At 36.5% G+C, this 20689-nt stretch overlaps 2 protein-coding genes across 22 annotated transcripts in view; both read right to left on the reverse strand.

Moving 5' to 3' along the window:
- Positions 1-15566, reverse strand: part of LOC127514848 (CD209 antigen-like protein E) — a 78900-nt gene extending 63334 nt beyond the window's left edge. Inside the window, exons 1-5 of one of the 3 annotated variants that reach the window (XM_051898190.1) lie at positions 15154-15566; positions 14622-14942; positions 14411-14514; positions 14239-14342; positions 12192-13450 (exon numbers count right to left, since the gene is read on the reverse strand). In XM_051898190.1, coding sequence (XP_051754150.1) covers positions 13315-13450; positions 14239-14342; positions 14411-14514; positions 14622-14942; positions 15154-15271 — 783 coding nt within the window. In that variant the 5' untranslated portion in view covers positions 15272-15566 and the 3' untranslated portion in view covers positions 12192-13314. Of the gene's footprint in view, positions 1-12191; positions 13451-14238; positions 14343-14410; positions 14515-14621; positions 14943-15153 lie in introns of those variants that run through there. The other 2 variants (XM_051898118.1, XM_051898270.1) reach the window with 2 other exon arrangements.
- LOC127514139 (CD209 antigen-like protein C) overlaps positions 1-20689 on the reverse strand; it is a 51577-nt gene that overhangs the window by 3715 nt on the left and 27173 nt on the right. For 7 of the 19 annotated variants that reach the window (XR_007930688.1, XM_051896640.1, XM_051896729.1 and 4 more), the window contains 3 exons: positions 20313-20363; positions 19035-19110; positions 17851-18903 (listed from right to left, as the gene is read on the reverse strand). The exons of 1 other annotated variant lie outside the window; for it this stretch is intronic. Coding sequence is in view for 8 of the 18 variants with exons in the window: in XM_051896640.1 (XP_051752600.1) it covers positions 18864-18903; positions 19035-19110; positions 20313-20363 (167 nt within the window). In the remaining 10 variants the exon portion in view is untranslated. Of the gene's footprint in view, positions 1-17850; positions 18904-19034; positions 19111-19672; positions 19773-20312; positions 20369-20689 lie in introns of those variants that run through there. 11 more of the 19 variants (XR_007930681.1, XR_007930625.1, XR_007930698.1 and 8 more) reach the window with 8 other exon arrangements.

Raw genomic sequence — 20689 nt, forward strand, 5'->3', positions numbered from 1 at the left:
ACCCCTAAACGAAAAACGAAAAAGAACTTCATTTGAAGTATATGGGGGGCCTTTACATGTGAAAGATAATTCCTCGATATGTGGTTTGGATTGTGCGATGGTTTGTAAAACCTCAAAAGTCAGCCATCTTTTCTTCTGCCTACTTTTGAGAGTTACAGCAAGTTGCCCTGACCAATATGGCGGCATCGTTGACGTGCGATCCAGCGGCCAATGGGGCATCTATGTATTTATTATGTCTATGCAGGAAACAGCAGCAAGTGCCCTGAATCTAATGTTTCTGTTCCTAAATCTGATAAACCTGCTCTCTGCTGCGCCCTGCTGGACTGGAGGGAATCTCTCCATAGCACAATAAAGCAGATGCACAAGAATGAAATACGAAATAAAAACAAAATGCTGTGATAATAATGTCAATTGACCATTTTATTAAAACAGGAAGCAGTTCAAAAGCAGTTACATTTCGCAGACACACAATATCAGAATAATAGGGTGAATCAGAGCAATCTGGGACACTTTAATTACTTCTGTAATTTACTGTGATTTTCACCTCAACACTTCAGACTAACAAATGAGATGCATGATAACAGCTGAAATAAGATCATATTAATATAGAGCTGCTTGTGATGGAGCAAGACATAAACACATAAGATGTGAAGTGCAGTATCACCCTTTCACATTAATTTAATACATGATGAAATAAACTGACAGTTTTAAAAGACAGGAATCTAAATAATGAATTATGTGATCAAAATAATATTGAAATTGATTCATGACAAGCATGACAAGACTGGATGAAACCTATTTCTCACAAATACATTTTGTCTTAACTGAGCACGGGTAATCTTTCCAGTTTTTCGTGGTGTCTAATGTAGGATCCAATAAGATACAGTCCTGATCTCTACCACAGCCATTCAGCCCATCTTGGTACCAAAACCTGAATAAAATGTGTCAGATTTTCAGTTATTCAGAACCCCAAATGTTCAGTCAATCTGGAGGTTTTGATGGTCTTATTTTTAAAATGAGAATAAATAAGACTAAAACAAATAAATGCCCCTTAAATGCATACCTCGGGTCTTTATCGACCCGGGACGTCGTTCACTACCCTCCTCCTCATTCATTTTTCAAAGTTAGACATCAACCTTCTTAGTATTCCTCAATCAATTCATTATAAAGGATATAACAAGAAAAAAAAAATCATAAAATTATAAAAGATTGCCTATTTTCCTATTCATTTTTTGTAAAAAATTGTATTGGGTCGCTAACGACCCGAGGTGTGTATCAGTGTACTTATATGGTTTTCTGCACAACAACAATTGAATCTTTGATGATGGAATAAGCGCAATTCACTTTTATTCCACAAGGTGGCAAATGTCTGATACACTATGATGAAGTGATGTTTCATTCAGACAGAAACCGAAAGAATAGGCAAAACATGAAATGGCTCATCGATTTACTGCAGAGCAAATACTGAATGCAATCAAAAATGAGTGTCACTGTCACTTGATGGAGGATCTGGTGAAGCTATCAGCGATCAAAATATTGATTTTGAAGATGTTGAAAATTATAGTTTTGATTTGATTAGTTTAAGATTGAGAATGGGCTCATATTTGCGATCTCATATTCTCAAAACTATCATTTGCTGAATGTACTGGGAAATGAGCTCTGATGAGGACAGTGATGATGGCATAAAATATCTGCTCAAAATGAACTCTTCCAAGCTCCGAAAGGTAACAAAATATGCTTTATTATATTCTTCTGTAATGGTTATTCTAATATTAGGGGAGTTTTATATTATCACGACAGGTGGAGATCCATCCGTGCTAGATATAGATCCGGGTCGCTAAAGACCCGAATATGTAAGAATGATTGGTGAAACATTCATGCATTTAAGGGATAGACCTACACGATTTTCTGTGAGTGTTTTAGCACTTACCCTTGTTTCAGTAGTGAATTATCCACCCATTTCATGACCCCCTCGTTCTCAACGTCAGTCAAACCAATCCACATTTTCTCTTTGATGAATTTAGATATGTACCTCTGTGTGAATAAAAATGGGAATAAGCGAGATTCCTTTCATTCATTAACAGACATTCACGCAGCTGTGGGGACATATTTTATCAGGGGGTGCTGGGGGGCAGGGCTTGATATTGCATGGTGGTGCCATGGTGGAGGATTTAAAAAAAAAAAAAAATCCTAATATTAAGCTGCCCAAACAACACTTACAGTTGAACATACAAACGAATGAGGAGATAGTTATGTGAGAACGCTCAGAACTAAATAATAAGTCAAAATACATTTTAAAAACATTCCATATTTCATGCAGCGGCAGCACAAAAATCAGCATCTTATGATACTCAAATGTAGTTTGGTGCTCTGGACTTAGGGCCGGTTCACACAGAAAGCAAAAACTTTCAAAGCAAAAATGCAAGACGTGAAAAAACGCAAGGTCTCAAGACGTGCTTTTTAGGAGTTGCGTCATGTGCAAAATGCTGGAAAAGACACAATATGTGAGTGCAATGGTAGAACACGTCCGTCTAGCACGTTTGCATAGAAAAACTATGGAAAAATAGCACAGTGGAATGGAATACACGTTCTGTGTGAATGGCCCCTAATGCTGATGAATGCTTTAATCAAGACCTCTTTATTTCACCGATGTCTGAAAATGCATTGTCAAATGAGTTCTGAGACATGCTGATCCTCAACACTGTAAAAAATTAATAATCTGTCCTGTAAAATTATGGTGATTAAAAATAGTGTGTATATTTTATTAATAAAATTGTGGTTCAGTGTTGTATAGAAAATATTGAGAACATTTCATTAATAAAACCAAGAGATACATTTTCCATTTTAAAGGAAACTTAAGCAGTTTTGAGGCTTGAACAGAGGAAACAATTCAGCTAATAAAATTAAGGAAAGAAGGCTACCTATTTATTTTAAGAAAATTTAATTATGCGGTTTTAGACACCATTGTTAGTCCCAGCATGCTTTGCATATGGCTGGAAATAGAGAGTGAATATTGAAATTAAGTGTTACTTTATGTGTTGTTGAGTAAAGGGAAATATCTGTTGATGTTTAATGTTCAGTTATCTTTGACATTTGAAAGAGTTTCTGTTATGTTGAGGTTTTGATCGTTACTATTGTGCAGAAGAGCAGAGCTTATGGTTAGATTGTGAATAACTGCATGTACTAATGCTTTGAAACATGTTGCTTTGTTCAATGAGCAATAACTTTGCTGTTGACAGTGCAGGGGGGACTGCCCCATTCAAGGCTTATCGCAAATTATTTTTCGTCCAAAAATTCTCTATTATGTTGTGTCATTTTGATTATTTAACTGCTCCCGATTGTGACGGAGCATCCCCAATCTCAATTCGTAAATATCAAACATGCTGAATCATCTACTGTGATTATAATGCTAAAAATCATCTGAAACTGTCATTTTGTCTGTGGTCTCCCACAGTTTTAAAATCGGTTAAGATTTAAAAATCGTGTAGTGTGTGGCCAGCCTTAACCTCTGTTAATTCTCAATAAGAACTTCTGTAGACGTATGACAGAAATAAAGTCAGTCTGGTTAGCAATTATGGAAGCTTATGTGTAGCAATATTCAATTTGAAATGTAATTTGCAAAATGGCAATGCAATATGTAAAATGGCAATGCATTTCTATATTTAAATTTCCATTTTCCATTCCATATATGCAAAGTTAGGAGCAAAATGATAATTCAAATTCAATAATATAATTTACATTTGCTATTTCCTACACTACTTTTAACATATAATTTAAACATATATTTTAATGCATTATAAGTTACAAAATTAAAATGATAATGTATTACAGAAATGATTATATATTTTTAACATGTTCAAGCAAATTTGTAGCAAAATGATCATTTAAATGTTATTTTTCTTATTTGCACTCACAGTTAAGACAGTTGTGATTGCATTTTCATTAAATGTCCCGCAATGAATATAGCAAAATTCAATGTGGATTTGAAAATGCATTTCGAGCCGATCACGTCACTGCTCCGCCCTGTCAATCATTGCATTAAGGTGGGGCCAGGTGTTGGAAACATGGCGGCAGCAGAGCTAAGAAGAGCGAGGCATAAACTGGCAGATGAAGTAGAGAACGAACATAGAAATGTCAGTGTTCCTGAAAATTATTCGCTTCTGTCAGTCATAGAACCAGTACGTTATTAGAAGCATAGATATTTATGGTTAGGGCGTCTCACAGAGAACGCACCTGATGCTCGTGCACCTTATCGTGAGGTGAGCGCGCTCGCGCAGCTCGAAGTGCTGAAACAGACGCATCGAATGAGCGGTGATTTGCAACAGGTTTCTTACTCATAATCTTAGACAAGATGTGCGAGATTATTGCTTGCTCTATCACACACTTGTCACATGACACACCGCGGCCAGCGGCAGCTGGCCATACTGTATGACAGATATATTGCTTTTCTCACCATGTCATCAACTATCTGATATTCCGATTCTCTAATATGTGCAAGTGAGTGTTTTGTCATTTAAAAACCTAATCTTGATCTTAATATAAAGTGAATTCATCCATTTGTCCCGAAATACATGTGGCTGGTGAACTGGCAGAACAATAGAGTGAGTGAGCTTTATAGTTACTTACACAATATGAATAAACGTCGGCAAATTATATTTGAATAGATTGTTATTGCTGCTTCCATAGACATCAGTGTACATTCATTGGCTGTTGTGTCACGACACGTGACACCACAGGATATTAAGTCGGCCAACAGCTCCAGATATTTAGCATGCTAGATATTTGTCTGGCGTCTGCGAGGTGTTGGCGACTCGTCCACGAGAGCCTCTTTGATGCATCGTTGAGTAGTTCACACATAAAGATCGGTGAGCACCGATCACCCGCTGATTTTCCCCCGATCACAGCCCGACCTGTCGGCGAGCTTGTTAACTTGCAAATCGGGCTTAAATCGGGCTTAAAATGTATTACATTTCTGTAATACATTTTCATTTTAATTTTGCATTAAAATATATGTTTAAATTATATGTTAAAAGTAGTGTAGGAAATAGCAAATGTAAATTATGTTATTGAATTTGAATTATCATTGTGCTCCAAACATTGCATATATGGAACGGAAAATGTAAATTTAAATACAGAAATGCATTGCCATTTTGCAAATTACATTTCAAATTGAATATTGCTACACATAAGCTTCCATAAGTAATAAGTGAAACTGGTAAAGCTGTTTGTAGAGTTGTTTAATCAGATCTTGAGAGATTTAATGTCTTCTTCATCTTCAGTTGATTTCATATTCGAGGCTTCTCGCAACCAAATTTTGTCCAAAAAAATACTCAATTGTGTGGCATCATTACGATTATTTTACTGCTTCAGATCACGTCGAGGCCCGCACAATCTCAAATCGTAAATATCAATATGATAAATCTCAATTTTGCTGTGTATATTCATTTCTCAAAGTCATAAAACAATATTCAACAGCATGAAATAATTTTTATGAATATAGGTGGAAAATAAAAAAAAAAACAACTAAAGAAAAAACAATTTTATTTTAAGTCGTGTCATCTTAAATTCCAATGTATTGAAACAGCTGTTGGAAGGGGGTGTTGCAGCACCCTCAGCATTACTAGTTCCCGCTGCCATGGAGTCACAATCTCACCTGCTTCTCTTCAGTGTCGATAATGACCAGATCACCACCATGTTCCTTGCAGTAGTGCCTGCTCTCAGACCAGCTCATCTCCTCACTGGATATGAACAAACCATCTAGACCCCACAGATATCCTTACAGAAGCACACACATTTTAAAACTATACATAAAAGATGGAAAAAAAGGAAAAATAAATACACAAAAACTAACCTCGTTTAGAAGTCCACAGAAAGTGTTGATATATAATGGCAGCAATCAGAAGAACACAAAGGATCCCGACACACACTGTGATCAGCACCAAACATCGATTTCTTTCTGAGAAACAAGATGAAAACACAAATATTAATGAATATTGTCCGTATTGTCAGAAATAAGGTTTCAAACCAACCTCTTTAAGTAAATTATGGAGCTTTTTAAGAGTATTTTGTTTTATAATAAGAAACATCTTGAAATTAAAATATGCCCACAAGAAGATAAATTAATTCTGATTATACATTTCATATAAAAGCATAAATATTGGCATATTGGTCTTAGAAAACAATGACTGAAATCTAACAGTTGTCATTTCCTGACACCTTGATACCAACTCTGCTTCAAATTAAACGCTCTGCTTACTGTGATTTTGAGATCTTCCTTCACCCTGGCAGTGTCTTTGAGGTCCAGTTGTGTTTATAACATTTCTGCCTGTACCATTTTCATAATAGTACTCTAATTCCATTATTTCTTCTTGTGTCTTGCAGTACGTCTTGACAGATGAGCTGTGGTTCTTAGAATGATGACTACGTTTAATAGTTAAATTTATATAGTGCTAAATTTACACAGGAAGTGATTTCATTAGGGGCTTTTGCACCGGAGGAACCTTTTCATAGTTCCTAACTATTGGCTGAAGTACCGTGTTCACGCCCCAGGAACTAGGAACGATTTTAGTTTTTAGGAACTCCTTTTGGGGGAACTAAATTAGCTCCTTCTTCAGAGTAGGGTCTAAACCAGCACTATAGGAACTATCAGTGTCATGAGTGTACGCTGATTGGTCAAACGCATTTCAAACACCGGCTTCCGGGATTTTTAAAAAGCCGTGTAAACATATTTACTTCACGAACATGGAAAACAACGATAACGGCATTTACCTGTTGTCTGCAGGGTTGTGTTCTTTTTTCCACCTCGGCAACACTGAAAGTTGTCATAGGAGATTTTGTCTCTTAGCCTCACATTTTGCTCTTTCAGTCGCATATAGATTATGCGTTTACATCCAACTCTGATCTTACGGATACAAAGATTTATTATGCTACAGTATTCCAATTTCTACAAGTTTACACATTTTCTAATTAACTATCTACTTTTACTCACATGAATGAACCTGAATGACGTACAAGAACAAACCTCTCCCAGAAGCTCAAACGTCCTGCGTAACCAATAAGGTTCATTCTCTGTGTTACGCAGCAAGTTTGAGCTTCCGAAAGAGGTTTGTTCTTGTGCGTCATTCAGGTTAAGTCGAGCTTCTGTTTATGTTTGCTGATCAATGTTTACATGTGAGTAAAAGCAAAAATTAAATCTGTTCATCATATAAAGCGATTGATTCTCTTTAGAAAATTTGGACTAAACCGCTCAATTCATATGGATTAGTTTTGCGATCTCTTTATGAACTTTTTGAAGCATCAAAGTGGTAGTTGCGTAGACTGTCTATGGAGGGACAGAAATCTCACAGATTTCATCAAAAAGATCTTCATTTGTGTTATGAAGATGAACGAAGGTCTTACGGGTTTGGAACGACATGAAGGCGAGTAATTAATGGGTAATTAATAATTTTACCACTTCTTGAACATGGAACCACTTCCAACATGGCCAAACAACAAAGGCCCAAGTGAGTGCAACAAACTTTGATCCAAAAAAGGAGAACAATTCAGCTCCAGATGCTGTCCAATCACAGATGTGAAGTGTGGCTAGAAATAGGAACAAAGAGAACAATATATTAGCTATATAACAAAACATAATGATACAGTCATAAACAGATAGAGAGATGATAGATACAGTCAGATACAGATATAGAATAATAAAAGTATATAATAAAAGTAAAAATAGATCTCTGTGTGTGTGTGTGTGTGTGTGTGTGTTTCTTACATTTCAGAAATTCCACTGAAAATCCACCACTTTGCACAGAAGAGTGGCAACATATAGGTTGACCACAACCCGTTTCTTCTGAACTGTCTGGCCTATTTTAGCACTTTTCCTTTCGTTTTTGTTCCGCTCTCTGGATAAATACCTACAAGTGCCTAAAGGGCCAGGAAACAGACAATATGTAATTCAGATTGGTTTTAGCTTTTGAGGCATGTAATCATGTTTTTGAAATTGTACCATGTAGAGCAGTATTACAACTCCAGTCCTGAAAACCTACCTCCCAGAAACATTTAGATGTCCCACTAATCAAAACACCTTATTTAACTCATTAGTTTGCCAGCGTCAAATAGGGAGACATCTAAAACATTCACCCTAAAAAATTAATTGAGGAACATTGTTTTAAAGGCCTCAATAGATATACAATATATAATACATCTAAAAGGCAAGTTTGCGCATGATCAGTTGTCAACAAACACACATATCTGTAAATAGCACATTTAATTTCAAGTTAAAAAAGATTTGGTTTTGCTATGGTAATAAATTAACTATACAAGGCAAACTTTATATCAAACAGAGATGTTAAAGTGTTCGCATTACCTTAAGTTAGCAAATGTCTCTTGAGCTGTAGTTGCTGTGGGTAAATTGGTAGACATAAGTATGTCCCGTTTCAACTCATCCCTGTCAACATATACGATAAGCACAAACTCTCCCACCACTGTGGTCGTTTCATCCAGCTGTATAGCAAATTGGACTTCACTAAGCTTTTCATGCAACTGTTTTTTGCAGTTTTCTGCCATTTTATCAATTCTATCTTTCACAGTGTTGTTAGAAAGTGGGACAGATTTAACTTTTTCAGCTGCTTGCGGGCCACATAGTCCCTCCACTATTTTAATGCAGGAGGGTTCGATTAGCTCCTCTCCAATATTATGTGGCTTTTTTGCCTTGGCAATCAACAGCGAACACTCAAAGGAAGCTTTAGTGGCCCTCTGTAAATCACTACCTGCTCTTTCGAATACTTTTCTGATGTCTGTCGATCTTTTTGACAGAGCCATCTCTTTTTTTCTCTCTAAGAATTCCTGATCTTTACCGATAGTCTCTGGATGCTTCGTTTCCTGGTGTCTTCTTATTTTGCTTGGTTTCATGCTGTCGTTTGCCAGTTTTTCACCACAGAAGACGCATTCTGGCCGAGACTTGTCTTGACCTTCAATAAAACCAAAATTTAGGTAGGTTTTGTCATAGTGTCTAAACTTTTTCTTTGCCTCTGATGAAGAATCACCGCATTTATGCTTGATTTTGCTATTACGTTGACAAGCACGTTGCGCGATCGATCGAGTGAGCAAAATTGAAATAATATTTTTTTACTGTATGCATTGTAAGCATGGTTTTTTTTTTTTTTTAAATAAATAAAATATTTTGATATAGTGGAACATTTTATGCATCTTTTTTTTTTTTTTTTACCTCAAAACGTATCCGCTCCCGTGCCCCCCTAAGGGAAACTGGGGGAGTGACTTTGTGTTAGATGTGTCAGTGTCACTTTGTTGACATCTGATTGGTCCAATTTCAGTTTGAGATCTCTGAACCAGAACATAACCTGCCCTCAGCTCCTTGTTGATGATAACAAAATCATCACAAAACAAGCATCTAATGTTCTATTTTTAATTTTGTGTTTATATTCGGAATTTATAGCTGCCAACCTTGTGTAACTGCAGTATTGACACCAATAGCATTAAAAAGACCATGTATCCTGAAGATGGATTAAAAAAAAAACACAAAATGCTTGAGCAAGTGTATCATGTCGTCACACACAGACATCAAGATTTTGCATATGATTCACAACAACGGTGACAATCAAAACAAAAAAGCTTGGGAATCAAGGATGAGTTTTGTACTACGAAACCACCCATCATGCATTGCAGCATGAAGGTTTTTTTTTATTTTTGATTGTCACTGTTGTTGTGATTCAGATCCAAAATCACTCAAACATTTTTTGCTTTTCATCCACCTTCAGGAAATGTGATCATTTTAATGCTATTGGTGCTAATACTGTAGTTAAACAAGTTTGAGGGCTATAAATGCTGAATATAAACACACACACACACACACAAAAAAAAGAATATTGAATGTTCATTTTGTGATGATTTTGTTATCATCAACAGCTAGTCACACCCGATCCTGCTTTATCTTGGCTCTCTTTTGCACCAACAAATGTGTTTTATGAACACACAGTTACAGCAGCCAAAGTACAGTTAACAAAAGAAGTACGAGGACCAAGAACACAACTAAAGCACCACAATGGTGACTTCAAATATATTTATTTATTTTTAAATTATTCTACAAGTATCTGTATTTTATGTTTGTGTCTAAGAGCAGCACGAGTGGCTCAGTGGGAAACACTGTCTCCTCACAACAAGAAGGTTTCTGGTTCGAGTCTCAGCTGAGCCAGAAAGTCTTTCCTTTAGATCTGGTTTCTCTCACGATCCAAAGATGTGTGAATTACAGATGCTAAGTTTTCTAAAGGTGTAAACATGTGTTTTACTGCCTATGGATGGATCCGTGGCTGAGGTTTTTTTTTTTTAACCTTGTTCGGAGGTTCCATGAGCCTCTGCTCGCCAGAGCTCCACTAGGACATCATGTTCCCAGATAGCAACATTGTGTCGGCCCAGATCCGGCCCACATCTGGCACATGTGGCATGATGATCTGGTCCACATGCTGCAATGAATTACGGTCCTTGTGTGGGCCGTTTCTGTTTGCCAGATCTGGGCCACAAGCAAGCCACAGCAATGCCACATGTCAGCCAAGAGCAAAGAAATAAACCTAAACTGGACCTTATCTGAGCCACAAAATCTGTGTATATTAAGTATAGAGTCATCTCAGCCTTAATAAGCCTGTTATCAAGCAGAATCACTGAAGGAAAGAAGAGAACAGAAAAAAGAGATGAGCAGAAAGACAAGAACTACAACTGACTTCAGCCACAGCCTTAGATGAAATCAACTGAAGATGAAAGACATTAAATCTCTCAAGATCTCAACAGAGGATGATTAAACAACTCCACAAACAGCATTACCAGCTTCGCTTATTACTAACCAGATTGACTATATTTCTGTTCTCTTCTTTCCTTCAGTGATTCTGCTTATTAACAGCGATCTGGCAAACAGAAGCGGCCCACACAAGGACCATAATGCATTGCAGCATGTGGGCCAGATCATAATACCACATGTGCCAGATGTGGGCCAGATCTGGGACCACACAATGTTGCTATCTGGGTTGTAGGTTGTAGGCACTCTGTGAGCCTCCCTGCACGGTTTCCTATGCGTGGGGCGTAGTTAAGCCTCCTTTTGTTTTAGAGAGTCATCATATTGAGGCCTCCGCTCCTTGAGCTCAGCTATCTACTGCGAGTGTCATCAGGCCTTCTCTCGTTACAGAGAGTTATCTTTATTGAGGCCTCCACTCGCCAGAGCACCACTAGGACAAAATATTGCAGGTTGTAGGCTCTCTGTGAGCCTCCTTGCACAGTATCCTATGCGTGGGGCGTAGGTAGGCCTCCTCTCGTGTTAGAGAGTCATCATGGTGAGGCTCCACTCCTAGAGCTTGACATCTACTGCGACCGTTGTCAGGCCTTCTCTTCTGCTCACTAGAGCTCCACTAGGACAGCATCTGTGAGTTGTACAGGTCGGCATGACACCAGAGCAAGGCGGTCCACCCTCGGACACATTTCTAACCGGCATGCATCTCGCGGTGTTTACCGGTGATCGGTTCTGCACAGATTTTGCTCATATCAGAGCAGAGTGAAGTGGACAAGTGATTAAAAGGTGCAGATTACCATAAAGATTCCGACTTGTAAAAAGTGTTCATGTCCTTGAAGAACTCATAATAAAACTTGTAAAGTCCTATTTTTCAGAGAGCTCTGACTTACGTGATCACTGTACAAACTGACCGCTGATAGTGTTGCCATTGTTACGCATGAGTACGAGGATGTGAACGTCTCTGAGTAGAATGTCATCTTGTAATTATGGTAATTATAACATGGCGTGAACTCAGGAAAACAGAAAAAGTGTGTTCAACATGAAGCGGTGCTGTGCAGACCGATTAGTGTATAACATCAAAGATACAGTGAGAGCGATTCAAAGCATACAGCACAGTCTCCTCTCTAACCACTCTCGTGGTACTTCGATTTGATGTCATACCGATCGGTCTGCACAGTACCACTTCAAGTCGAACACACCTAAGGTTCAAGCTCACACTACAGGACTGTAAGACTACCTGAATTGCTGTGGCACTCACACTATAAGACAAGGTTTCTTGTCATCTGTCGCCATCTTGTCATAGCAGCGCACGTACACAACACAATGCTAGCAAGGTGCACAAACTACAAAACATTTGGTCAAGAGGCAGTCCCGACCAACAGCAAAAAAAAAAAAAAAAAAAACTGCAAAATTTACAGTTTCTCTGGATTTATTATTTATATGTATCTGTTTGAGTAAAATGAACATTTTTGATTTATTCTACAAACTGACAGCATGTTATCATTAAGAGCATTTATTTGCAGAAAATGACAACTGGTCAAAATAACGAAAAAAGATCTCGAATAATGCAAAGGAAACAAGTTTATATTTATTTTTAAACAACACAATACTAATGTTTTAACTTGGGAAGAGATCAGAAATCAATATTTGGTGGAATAACCCTGATTTCTAATCACAGCTTTCTTGCATCTTGACATGTTCCTTATCAGTCGGTCACACTGACTTTATGCCACTCCTGGCAAAACAATTCAAGCAGCTTGACTTTATTTAATGGCTGTTGACCCTCTTGCTTACAATCCAGAGGTTTTCAGTGGGGTTCAGGTCTGGAGATTATGATGGCAATCTTGATCTGGTGGTCCTTGATTGACCTTGATTGACCTGGCTGTGTGGATTGGAGCATTGTCCTGCGGGGTGAAAAAACAATCCTTCAAGTTGGGGAACACTAAGAGCAGAAGCATGTTTTCTTTTAGGATAACCTTGTCCATGGCTTGAGTCACACGTCCTTTACAAAGACAGATCTGCCTGATTCTGATCTTCTCTGATGGGTCCAGTTTTCAGCTTTGCCCACCACCTGGTCCTCTAATGGTTAGACAGAGACTCGGAGAGGCCTACAACCCACTGTCTCTCGCACCCACTGTGAAATTTGGTGGAGGATTGGTGATGATCTGGTGGTTCTTCAGTAAGGCTAGAATCGGGCAGATACGTCTTTGTGAAGGATGCATAACTCAAGCCATTTACAAGATTGTCCTGGAAGAAAAATTGCTTCCTTCTGCTCTGACAATGTTTCCCAACTTGAAGGATTGGTTTTTCATGCAGGACAATGCTCCAATCCACACAGCCAGGCCAATCAATGTGATTTTGCATTAGGACATTACATGAACATCAAGTGGTAACAAAACACAGAAATTGTTTATGGTACGAAAAAAGTGAACTAAATGTCTTTGAAAAGAAACATTAATAATGAATTATGTAATAAAAATAAGACTGATTCCATAAGATAATACAAGTAAAGGCATGAAAAACAGGATGAAACCCTAATTCTCACAAATCCATTTTTTCCTAAGTGAGCATAGATGATCATTCCAGTTGCTCAGGATGTTTCTTGAAGGATTCAGTTCAATACAGTGCTCATTTCCACCATAGTTATTCGGCTCACCTTTGAACCAATACCTGAATAAAATAAGTCAGATTTTCAGTTATGAAAAGATTTTCAACCCCAAAAGTTTAATCATATCAGCATTAATGTTTTTTTACTTGTTCAGCAACTAAACTAACAAAAAAAAAAAGAAAGGTCACAAGCAATTCACAAATCAGGAATAGCCGCAGTACCGCAATGACAAGTGTCAAGTAGATGCTTGAGCAGAAGTGAATGTGCAGAAAAGTAAAAAAGATAAGAAGGGTTATTTTTCTGCAGAAATGAAACAAAGCATTCACCGCGCTCTCCCAGCTAATTAGGTGCTGAGACCTATATATCAATATAAGAATACAAAAAAGGTCTGCACTCTGAAGCACTTTAATCATGGTACACAGGAGATAAGATAACAAACGTTTCGGCTCTTCGCCTTTATCAGTGTAACAATATCACTCCTGATATTGTCTTTAATTGTGATTTGTTGTTTCAGATGGACTTAAACTGGAGTCTGTGGACTGATTATCTGATTGCTTTAATTATGATCATGATCACCTGAGGATTTGTAATGCATTTTCTATATTATTATTGAGAGTGAGTGATATTGTTACACTGATGAAGGCGAAGAGCCGAAACGCTTGTCATCTTATCTCCTGTGTACCATGACTAAAGTGCTTCAGAGTGCAGACCTTTTTTGTATTGTTATGCAGAAATGAAACAAAAAATGTCTTTGGTTATGGTGCTTGAGCTGTCTTCACCTGTATTCTGAGGTGATGGTCTCACATTTAAATGAGAATAAAACAAATATGCAGTGATTTTTAGCACTTACCCTCGATTCAGTGGTGAATTATCCACCCATTTCATTCTGCCCTCATTCTCAATGTCAGTCAAACCAATCCACACTCTCTCCTTGATGAATGTAGATATGAACCTCTGTGTGAATAAAAACAGGAATAAGTGTGATTCCTCTCATTCATGATCAGACACTCACACAAACTCACCTGTTTCTCTTCAGTGTTGATAATGACCAGATCAGCTCCTCGATCCCTGCAGTACTGCCTGCTCTCAGACCAGCTCTTCGACACACTGGATGTGGGGAAAAAAACTGGACCACACATATTTTCGTATAAACACTTCTCAAAATTGCCTTTGTAAAAGTCAATGAAAACTAGGGGTAAGATGCTATTTACACAAAAATAGATTCATACTAACTTCGTTTAGAAGCTGCCTTCTTTAGTTCATCACTCAAAGACGTGACTTTGCTTTCTAACTCCAGTTTCTTCTGACTCAAAGAGTCAACACTTTCCTGTAACTGTTTTTTCTCCAACTCCAGGTTCTTCTGTGTTAAATCAGTGTAATTGTGCTGTAAGCTGTTGATGGTCTGATTAAACTCTTCAACTGTGTTCTTGTAACTCTTGAACAGAGATTCTCTCTCTGCTGTGATGGAGATGTGCTGCAGTATGATGGAGACCAGCAGAACAACACAAATGAGCCCGAGACACACTGTCATCAACACCAAACACCTACTTCCTCCTGACAAACAGAGAGAAAACACACAAATATCAAATAACAACCATTCATATTATTATATATAACATTTCAAATCAACCATTAATCCAACTTTCTCTTTAGATAATTGATTGGGCTATTAGTTTGTTCATGATAACCCTCAATATGCAAACGAGAACCGTCAAAATGCAAACAAATATGCATTTCTTCACACATCTCTTCAAATTAAACTTACTGTGCTTTTGAGTTTTTTCTTCTTTTCCTTCATTCTGGTTGTTACTTGGTTTTTCAGATCCAGTTGTGTCCTTAATATTTGTGCTTTCAGCATTTTCATAAACTGCCTCTAATTCCATGATTCACTGTGTCTTACAGTTTGTCTTCACATAGAAGCTGTGGTCTTTAGGATGATGACTACTGCTTTAAAATAGTGCTAAAACCACACAGGAAGTGAATTCATTTGACACTGATGGCCTTTAAAAGAAATATAGACTTCTTTTTTTTATCCTGAAACTGTAGATGACCATGTCATGTGAACTACAAAACCATGTTGGCAGCTACAAAAGACAAATGACAAATGTCAACAAAAGACATTAAATCTCTCAATATCTCAGCAGAGGAGGACTAAACAATTCCAAAAACAGCATTACATCTTCACTTATTACAGTCCAGTTTGGCTTTATTTAACTCATACGTCTACAGAAGTTCTTAGTGAGAATTAGCAGAGGTTTAGATGTTTTGAGGTCACCATTATGGTGGTCAGTGTTTGCTTTAGTTGGGCTCTAGACCCTTGACTTTTGTTATTTTATTTCTTTGTCAGCAATTGCAGATGTTTTCAGAAAATGATACTGTGTTGATAAAGGAAGAGATTGGAGAAAAGGCAGAATAGCAGTCAAATTATACTTCAATGATTAGATCAATTTCTGATAATGTCACTTTTATTTAACAGTCAACATCATCTTATAATGTCTCAAGCATTTCTGACAAATAATACAGAAGTCAGCGAAAAACTAAAAAACTATCAAGGGTCAAGAGGCCAACTACAGGAAACACTGATCACCACAATGACGACTTCAAATGTTTGTTCCTCTTTCCTTCAGTGATTCTGTTTGTTAACTTCAGGTGTTCGTCACTAATGCACACATTGAGCTATGTTCATTAAACACAGGGGGTTTTGCTGTGTACCATCCAACCTTAAGTCTTTTTATGACAGAAAGTTAGTGATCTTTAATATTTAAAGGATGTTGGAAGAATGTTGTTCAAATAAAGTTTTCTTTCAACATTATGAGTACATTTTTCTTTCTTTAAAAAAACCTTCTACCAACAATGTATTAATGATTTGAGCTAACCTTTTGAGAACATAATTAAAGAACAGATAACATTGAACAAACACTCTATTAATGTTAATGGAAGAACGTTTTTCATAACTTTGAGAGAACTTTCCCAGAACGTTAGCCAAAGTTATGAAAACATTCCCTGTTAACTGGGTTATAGCCTACGTAAACTCGAAATTTCCCGCCATCTATCTTTCAAATGAACACCCTGTGTTCATTTGAACACCCTGCTCAAAAATGGTAAATTTATTTCCTTGAAGTGATCATGTACCCTTCGTTAACAGCCTTGAGTGAGGCGCTTCGTGGTTATGTTGCTCACTTTCAATTTCATTTGGAACCACCGTTATTCAAGTGGCATCGCCTTCCCGCGGGGAGCCTATTAAAGGCACACAAATGCGGTTTGGAATTCACCATTAGTTTGTAATCAATCATGTAATTCTCTGAAAACAGTACATATTATTCTTAAATAGTACAAGTGATTCTTAAGAAATAGAATGATATTATTGGCAAAGGTTCTTTCTTAAAAGGTTAGTTCAGTAATGAAGATCTTTTTAATGAAATCTGAGAGATGTCTCTTCCTCCATTGACTGCCTTTGCGACTACCACTTTGACACTTCAAAAAGTTCATAAAGAGATCATAAAACTAATCCATGTGAATCAAGCGGTTTAGTCTCAATTTTCTGAAGAGACTTGATCGCTTTTTATGATGAACAGATTTAATTTAGGCTTTTACTCACATATAAACATTGTTCAGTTGTCACATGTCTGTTTGTTTTGGACTCTCTATTTGCTTTCCATTGGTTCCTTTGCTCCTTTGTTCAGTTTCCCGCCACTCCCTAGTTGTTATTGTCACCTTAATTATGATTATTGATTACCAGCTGTGTTTGTTTAATTAGCCTTGTTAGCGCCCCTGTTTCCTTTGTATTTAAGCCCTCAGTTTCAGTCTGTTCTTTGTTTTTGTGTTGATGTTGTTTGACAGTGTTTTTGGTTGTAATTCATTCTCCTAGTTGTGTTTTCATTTGATTAAAAGTCTTCCAGAGGATCTCCTTTGTCATGCGCATCTTTATACAACCATTCCGTAACATCAGTGAACATAAGTTGAAGCTCAACCGAACATGAATGATGCACAAGAACAAACCTTTTCCGGAAGTTCAAACATGCTGTGTAACACATGAGAATGAACCTCACTGGTTAAATAGCCACATTTAGAATTGCTTAAATATCCAAGTTGAACGTACTTAAAAATTTAAGGCAGCATTTTTTTTTTAAGTGTATGAAGTAAAGCATATAAAAAATATATCAAACTGTTATGCTGGGTTAAATAAACAACTCAATTTTCCTGGCTAAAATTGTGTTCTGTCCTATAGATTTCCCAGGTGAAAAGGAAATATATTTAAATTGTGCTTTTTTAGACACACTTAATATATTAAAATTATACTATACTAGGTGCATATTAAATGTATTATTTTGAAACAACTTTAAGAATAATTAGTGCATTTCAAGTTGTACTTAAGTTCAATTTTAAGCTATTTGTAATGTATTAAATACATTGAAACTGTGTTAAAATGGAACTGTCAGCAGATAGACGAGGAACACAGAGGTAAGTGATGTAAACAACAGCAGGTTTATTTGAAAGCAGACGAATGATCAACACAGCAGAGAAAGCAGTCCAGGTAAGTGGTTTTGGTATAGCGAAGCCTTGGTACAGCTTATCTGATACTGATGTAATCTTTGTTTCCTTTCCAGGTGACAGGAACCACGTTAAGTGCATTTAGTGCAATTTAAGTGTATTTCTTTAAATACATTTTAAATGTACTTTTAATACTTCTTGAATTACAGTTAGGATATATTTGAAGCATCGTTTTAACGTGCTTCATGTACATTTCCAATACAATTTCAGATCATTACAAATGCATTAGCATTACACTACTTAGTGCATTAAAGTTTTCTAGATTTCAAAGTATGTGTGTGTATATACTGGAAAAAAAAACCAGCTTTATAAAAAAACTATCTATTGTTGTGTACATTACAAATATTCTTACAGTACATTAAAAAGTACAGCAGCATTTAATCTTTTGACCAAAATACATTCTAATAAATGAAAAAAAAAAAATCAGTTATACCTGTATTACTGAAAAGTACAGAATTTTACATCAATGAATAAATAAGCATTACAATGCAATTTTCTGGGGAAAAAAAAAAGTCACTGAAAACAAAGTGCAGAAATGAATAGTGCATTTCTTTTTTTAAAAATGTAAGCATGCAAATGCCTGAACCTATGGAAGGATATTCCGGACTATTTTCAAAAGAAATTGCAAATTGTATTTGCAATTGCGTTTTTAATTTGTGAATGCATAAAATGTGACAATCCAAACACAATTGCAAATCGCGCATTGGAGTTTGCATTTTCGTTTACGCGAACGCACAACGACTGCCAAATTTCAAATGGAAAAGCAAAGTTCATTTGCAACTGTGTTTCCCATGTCTTACGAGTTACGACTCTGTCATATTTAAATAACAATCTCAATTACCACATCTGCTTTATCTTCATCTTCAAGTGGAGGGTCACTTCTTTGAGCATGACATGCATTTTCTGCAACGGAGGGCTTGCAATTCAGAAACTGTAGTATTTGAAGGCTGCTTTATCACAGGATCTGTGAAAGGGAAAATAGAATTTATATAAAATTAACCAGTGAATAACAGTTTTGCATCCATGATTGAATATACAGTATGTATTATAATTTGCATTGATGTTCATCAGAATTTTGTTGACTTCTCAATTTACCTTTTGACTATATCCTCATCAAGCTTGACATATGAGTGTCCATTTTTATCCTCGTCTGTCGTCACTATACAGCACTCTGAGTTACAATGAACATAAGATTAGAAGAAGCCTAACGACACCACTTACAGTGAGCAGAATTCAATCACAGAGTCACTGATATTGATTTTTGAAGAGATAAATCAACCTGTGAATATTACAGTGTATGCTGTATATTAATAATTGTGGTTTATTTTAACCTAAGGTATTTCCCATGAATGTGTCTATTGTGGTCATGCTAACATGCACTCTCTACACCTCTGCTGCAAAGATTTAAAGAAATTAGAAGTTGTGCAAAATATTGTATGCCAGGACAACTAGGACAAATACCCTGCAGCTTTACCAAAAACAGAAACAATTCAAAAATAAACAGATTTTTACATGAATGACTCAAAGGAAGCACAAATTAGACTTGTGAATGGACATGTTGCTAACACTTTCCTTCCAAGTTTGACTGAATCCCCCTTTATTAGGCCTGATTCAAAAATCTCTAACCGAGGTGATATGACATTAAAATATACTCTTCTTTGCTTGTCTCTGCACTCGGATTATTAATGATTAGTTTTCCTTTTAAGAATGACAGTATGCTGAGAACAATGTACCTGGTAGGTAATATAATCGAAACCCTTTAACAGCCTCAGCAGTTTCAGATGGATGCTCTCTTATAAGCATTCCTTTTTACAATTTAACCTTTGTACTTATCTGTAATTAGAAACGTATATTAGAAAATAAAAAGAAAGGCAAAATTGTCAAGCTTGAACAAATATAAACAAATCAATGAACACTACCATAGTTCGCTGGTCAGGTCAAGTAATTGCATGTTCATAACATGTTTCTTCAAAGATCATTTACCTCATTGATGAATGAAGCCAAATTTTTAAGGGAATCAGAAATAAATACACAACTTAAATTTGCAAATAAAAAGAATTTTAATTGTAATGTTGTACATATTATAATGACTAATTTAAAAAAAATCAAAAAATCTATGTGGTGGCATTGTCTCTCTTATAACAACTATAAAACATTGTCCAGATTTAGCAGTCTTTAGAAAGGGACTTTGACTTTATACCAGTGCTTAAGTTGCTAGATATCTAGTGTCAGTATCATGTTACAGTGGTTAACATCCGTATTCCACGTGTTATCTATTAGCAAATGCATCGCAGCCCTATCCACCTAGAAAAAAAATAAATGAGCTTATTTATGCAAACAGCAAAAAAAAAAAAAAAAAAAAAAAAAACTTACCAGTTACTTCTGCGGGCAGCACCTTCATCTGTTCGGTCAAATTGAATGTAGCTGCACTGAAAAAGACGTGCTGTTGTTACATTTTGTATCAAAAATACGACTGGCACTACGGAAGCCCTAAACGGCCATGGATTATTATTTTTTTCTATCTTGTTTTGTCGTGATCACGACTTATTTTCTCGTGATCTCGAGATAACAAAAGTTGTTTTGTCTTGATCACGACTTAATCTCTGCTCTAAATTACACAAATGTGCCAACAGGTGGCAGTATACTACCAAATTTAACTGATGATGTGCTGTAAATATCCACTTTACTGTGTGCGTTAAGTGAACAACTTAACTGTTAAATGATTGAATACAATTATTTTGCTTGAAAGT

This window comes from Ctenopharyngodon idella, chromosome 1, assembly GCF_019924925.1.
Source record: "Ctenopharyngodon idella isolate HZGC_01 chromosome 1, HZGC01, whole genome shotgun sequence".
Lineage (NCBI taxonomy): Eukaryota > Metazoa > Chordata > Actinopteri > Cypriniformes > Xenocyprididae > Ctenopharyngodon > Ctenopharyngodon idella.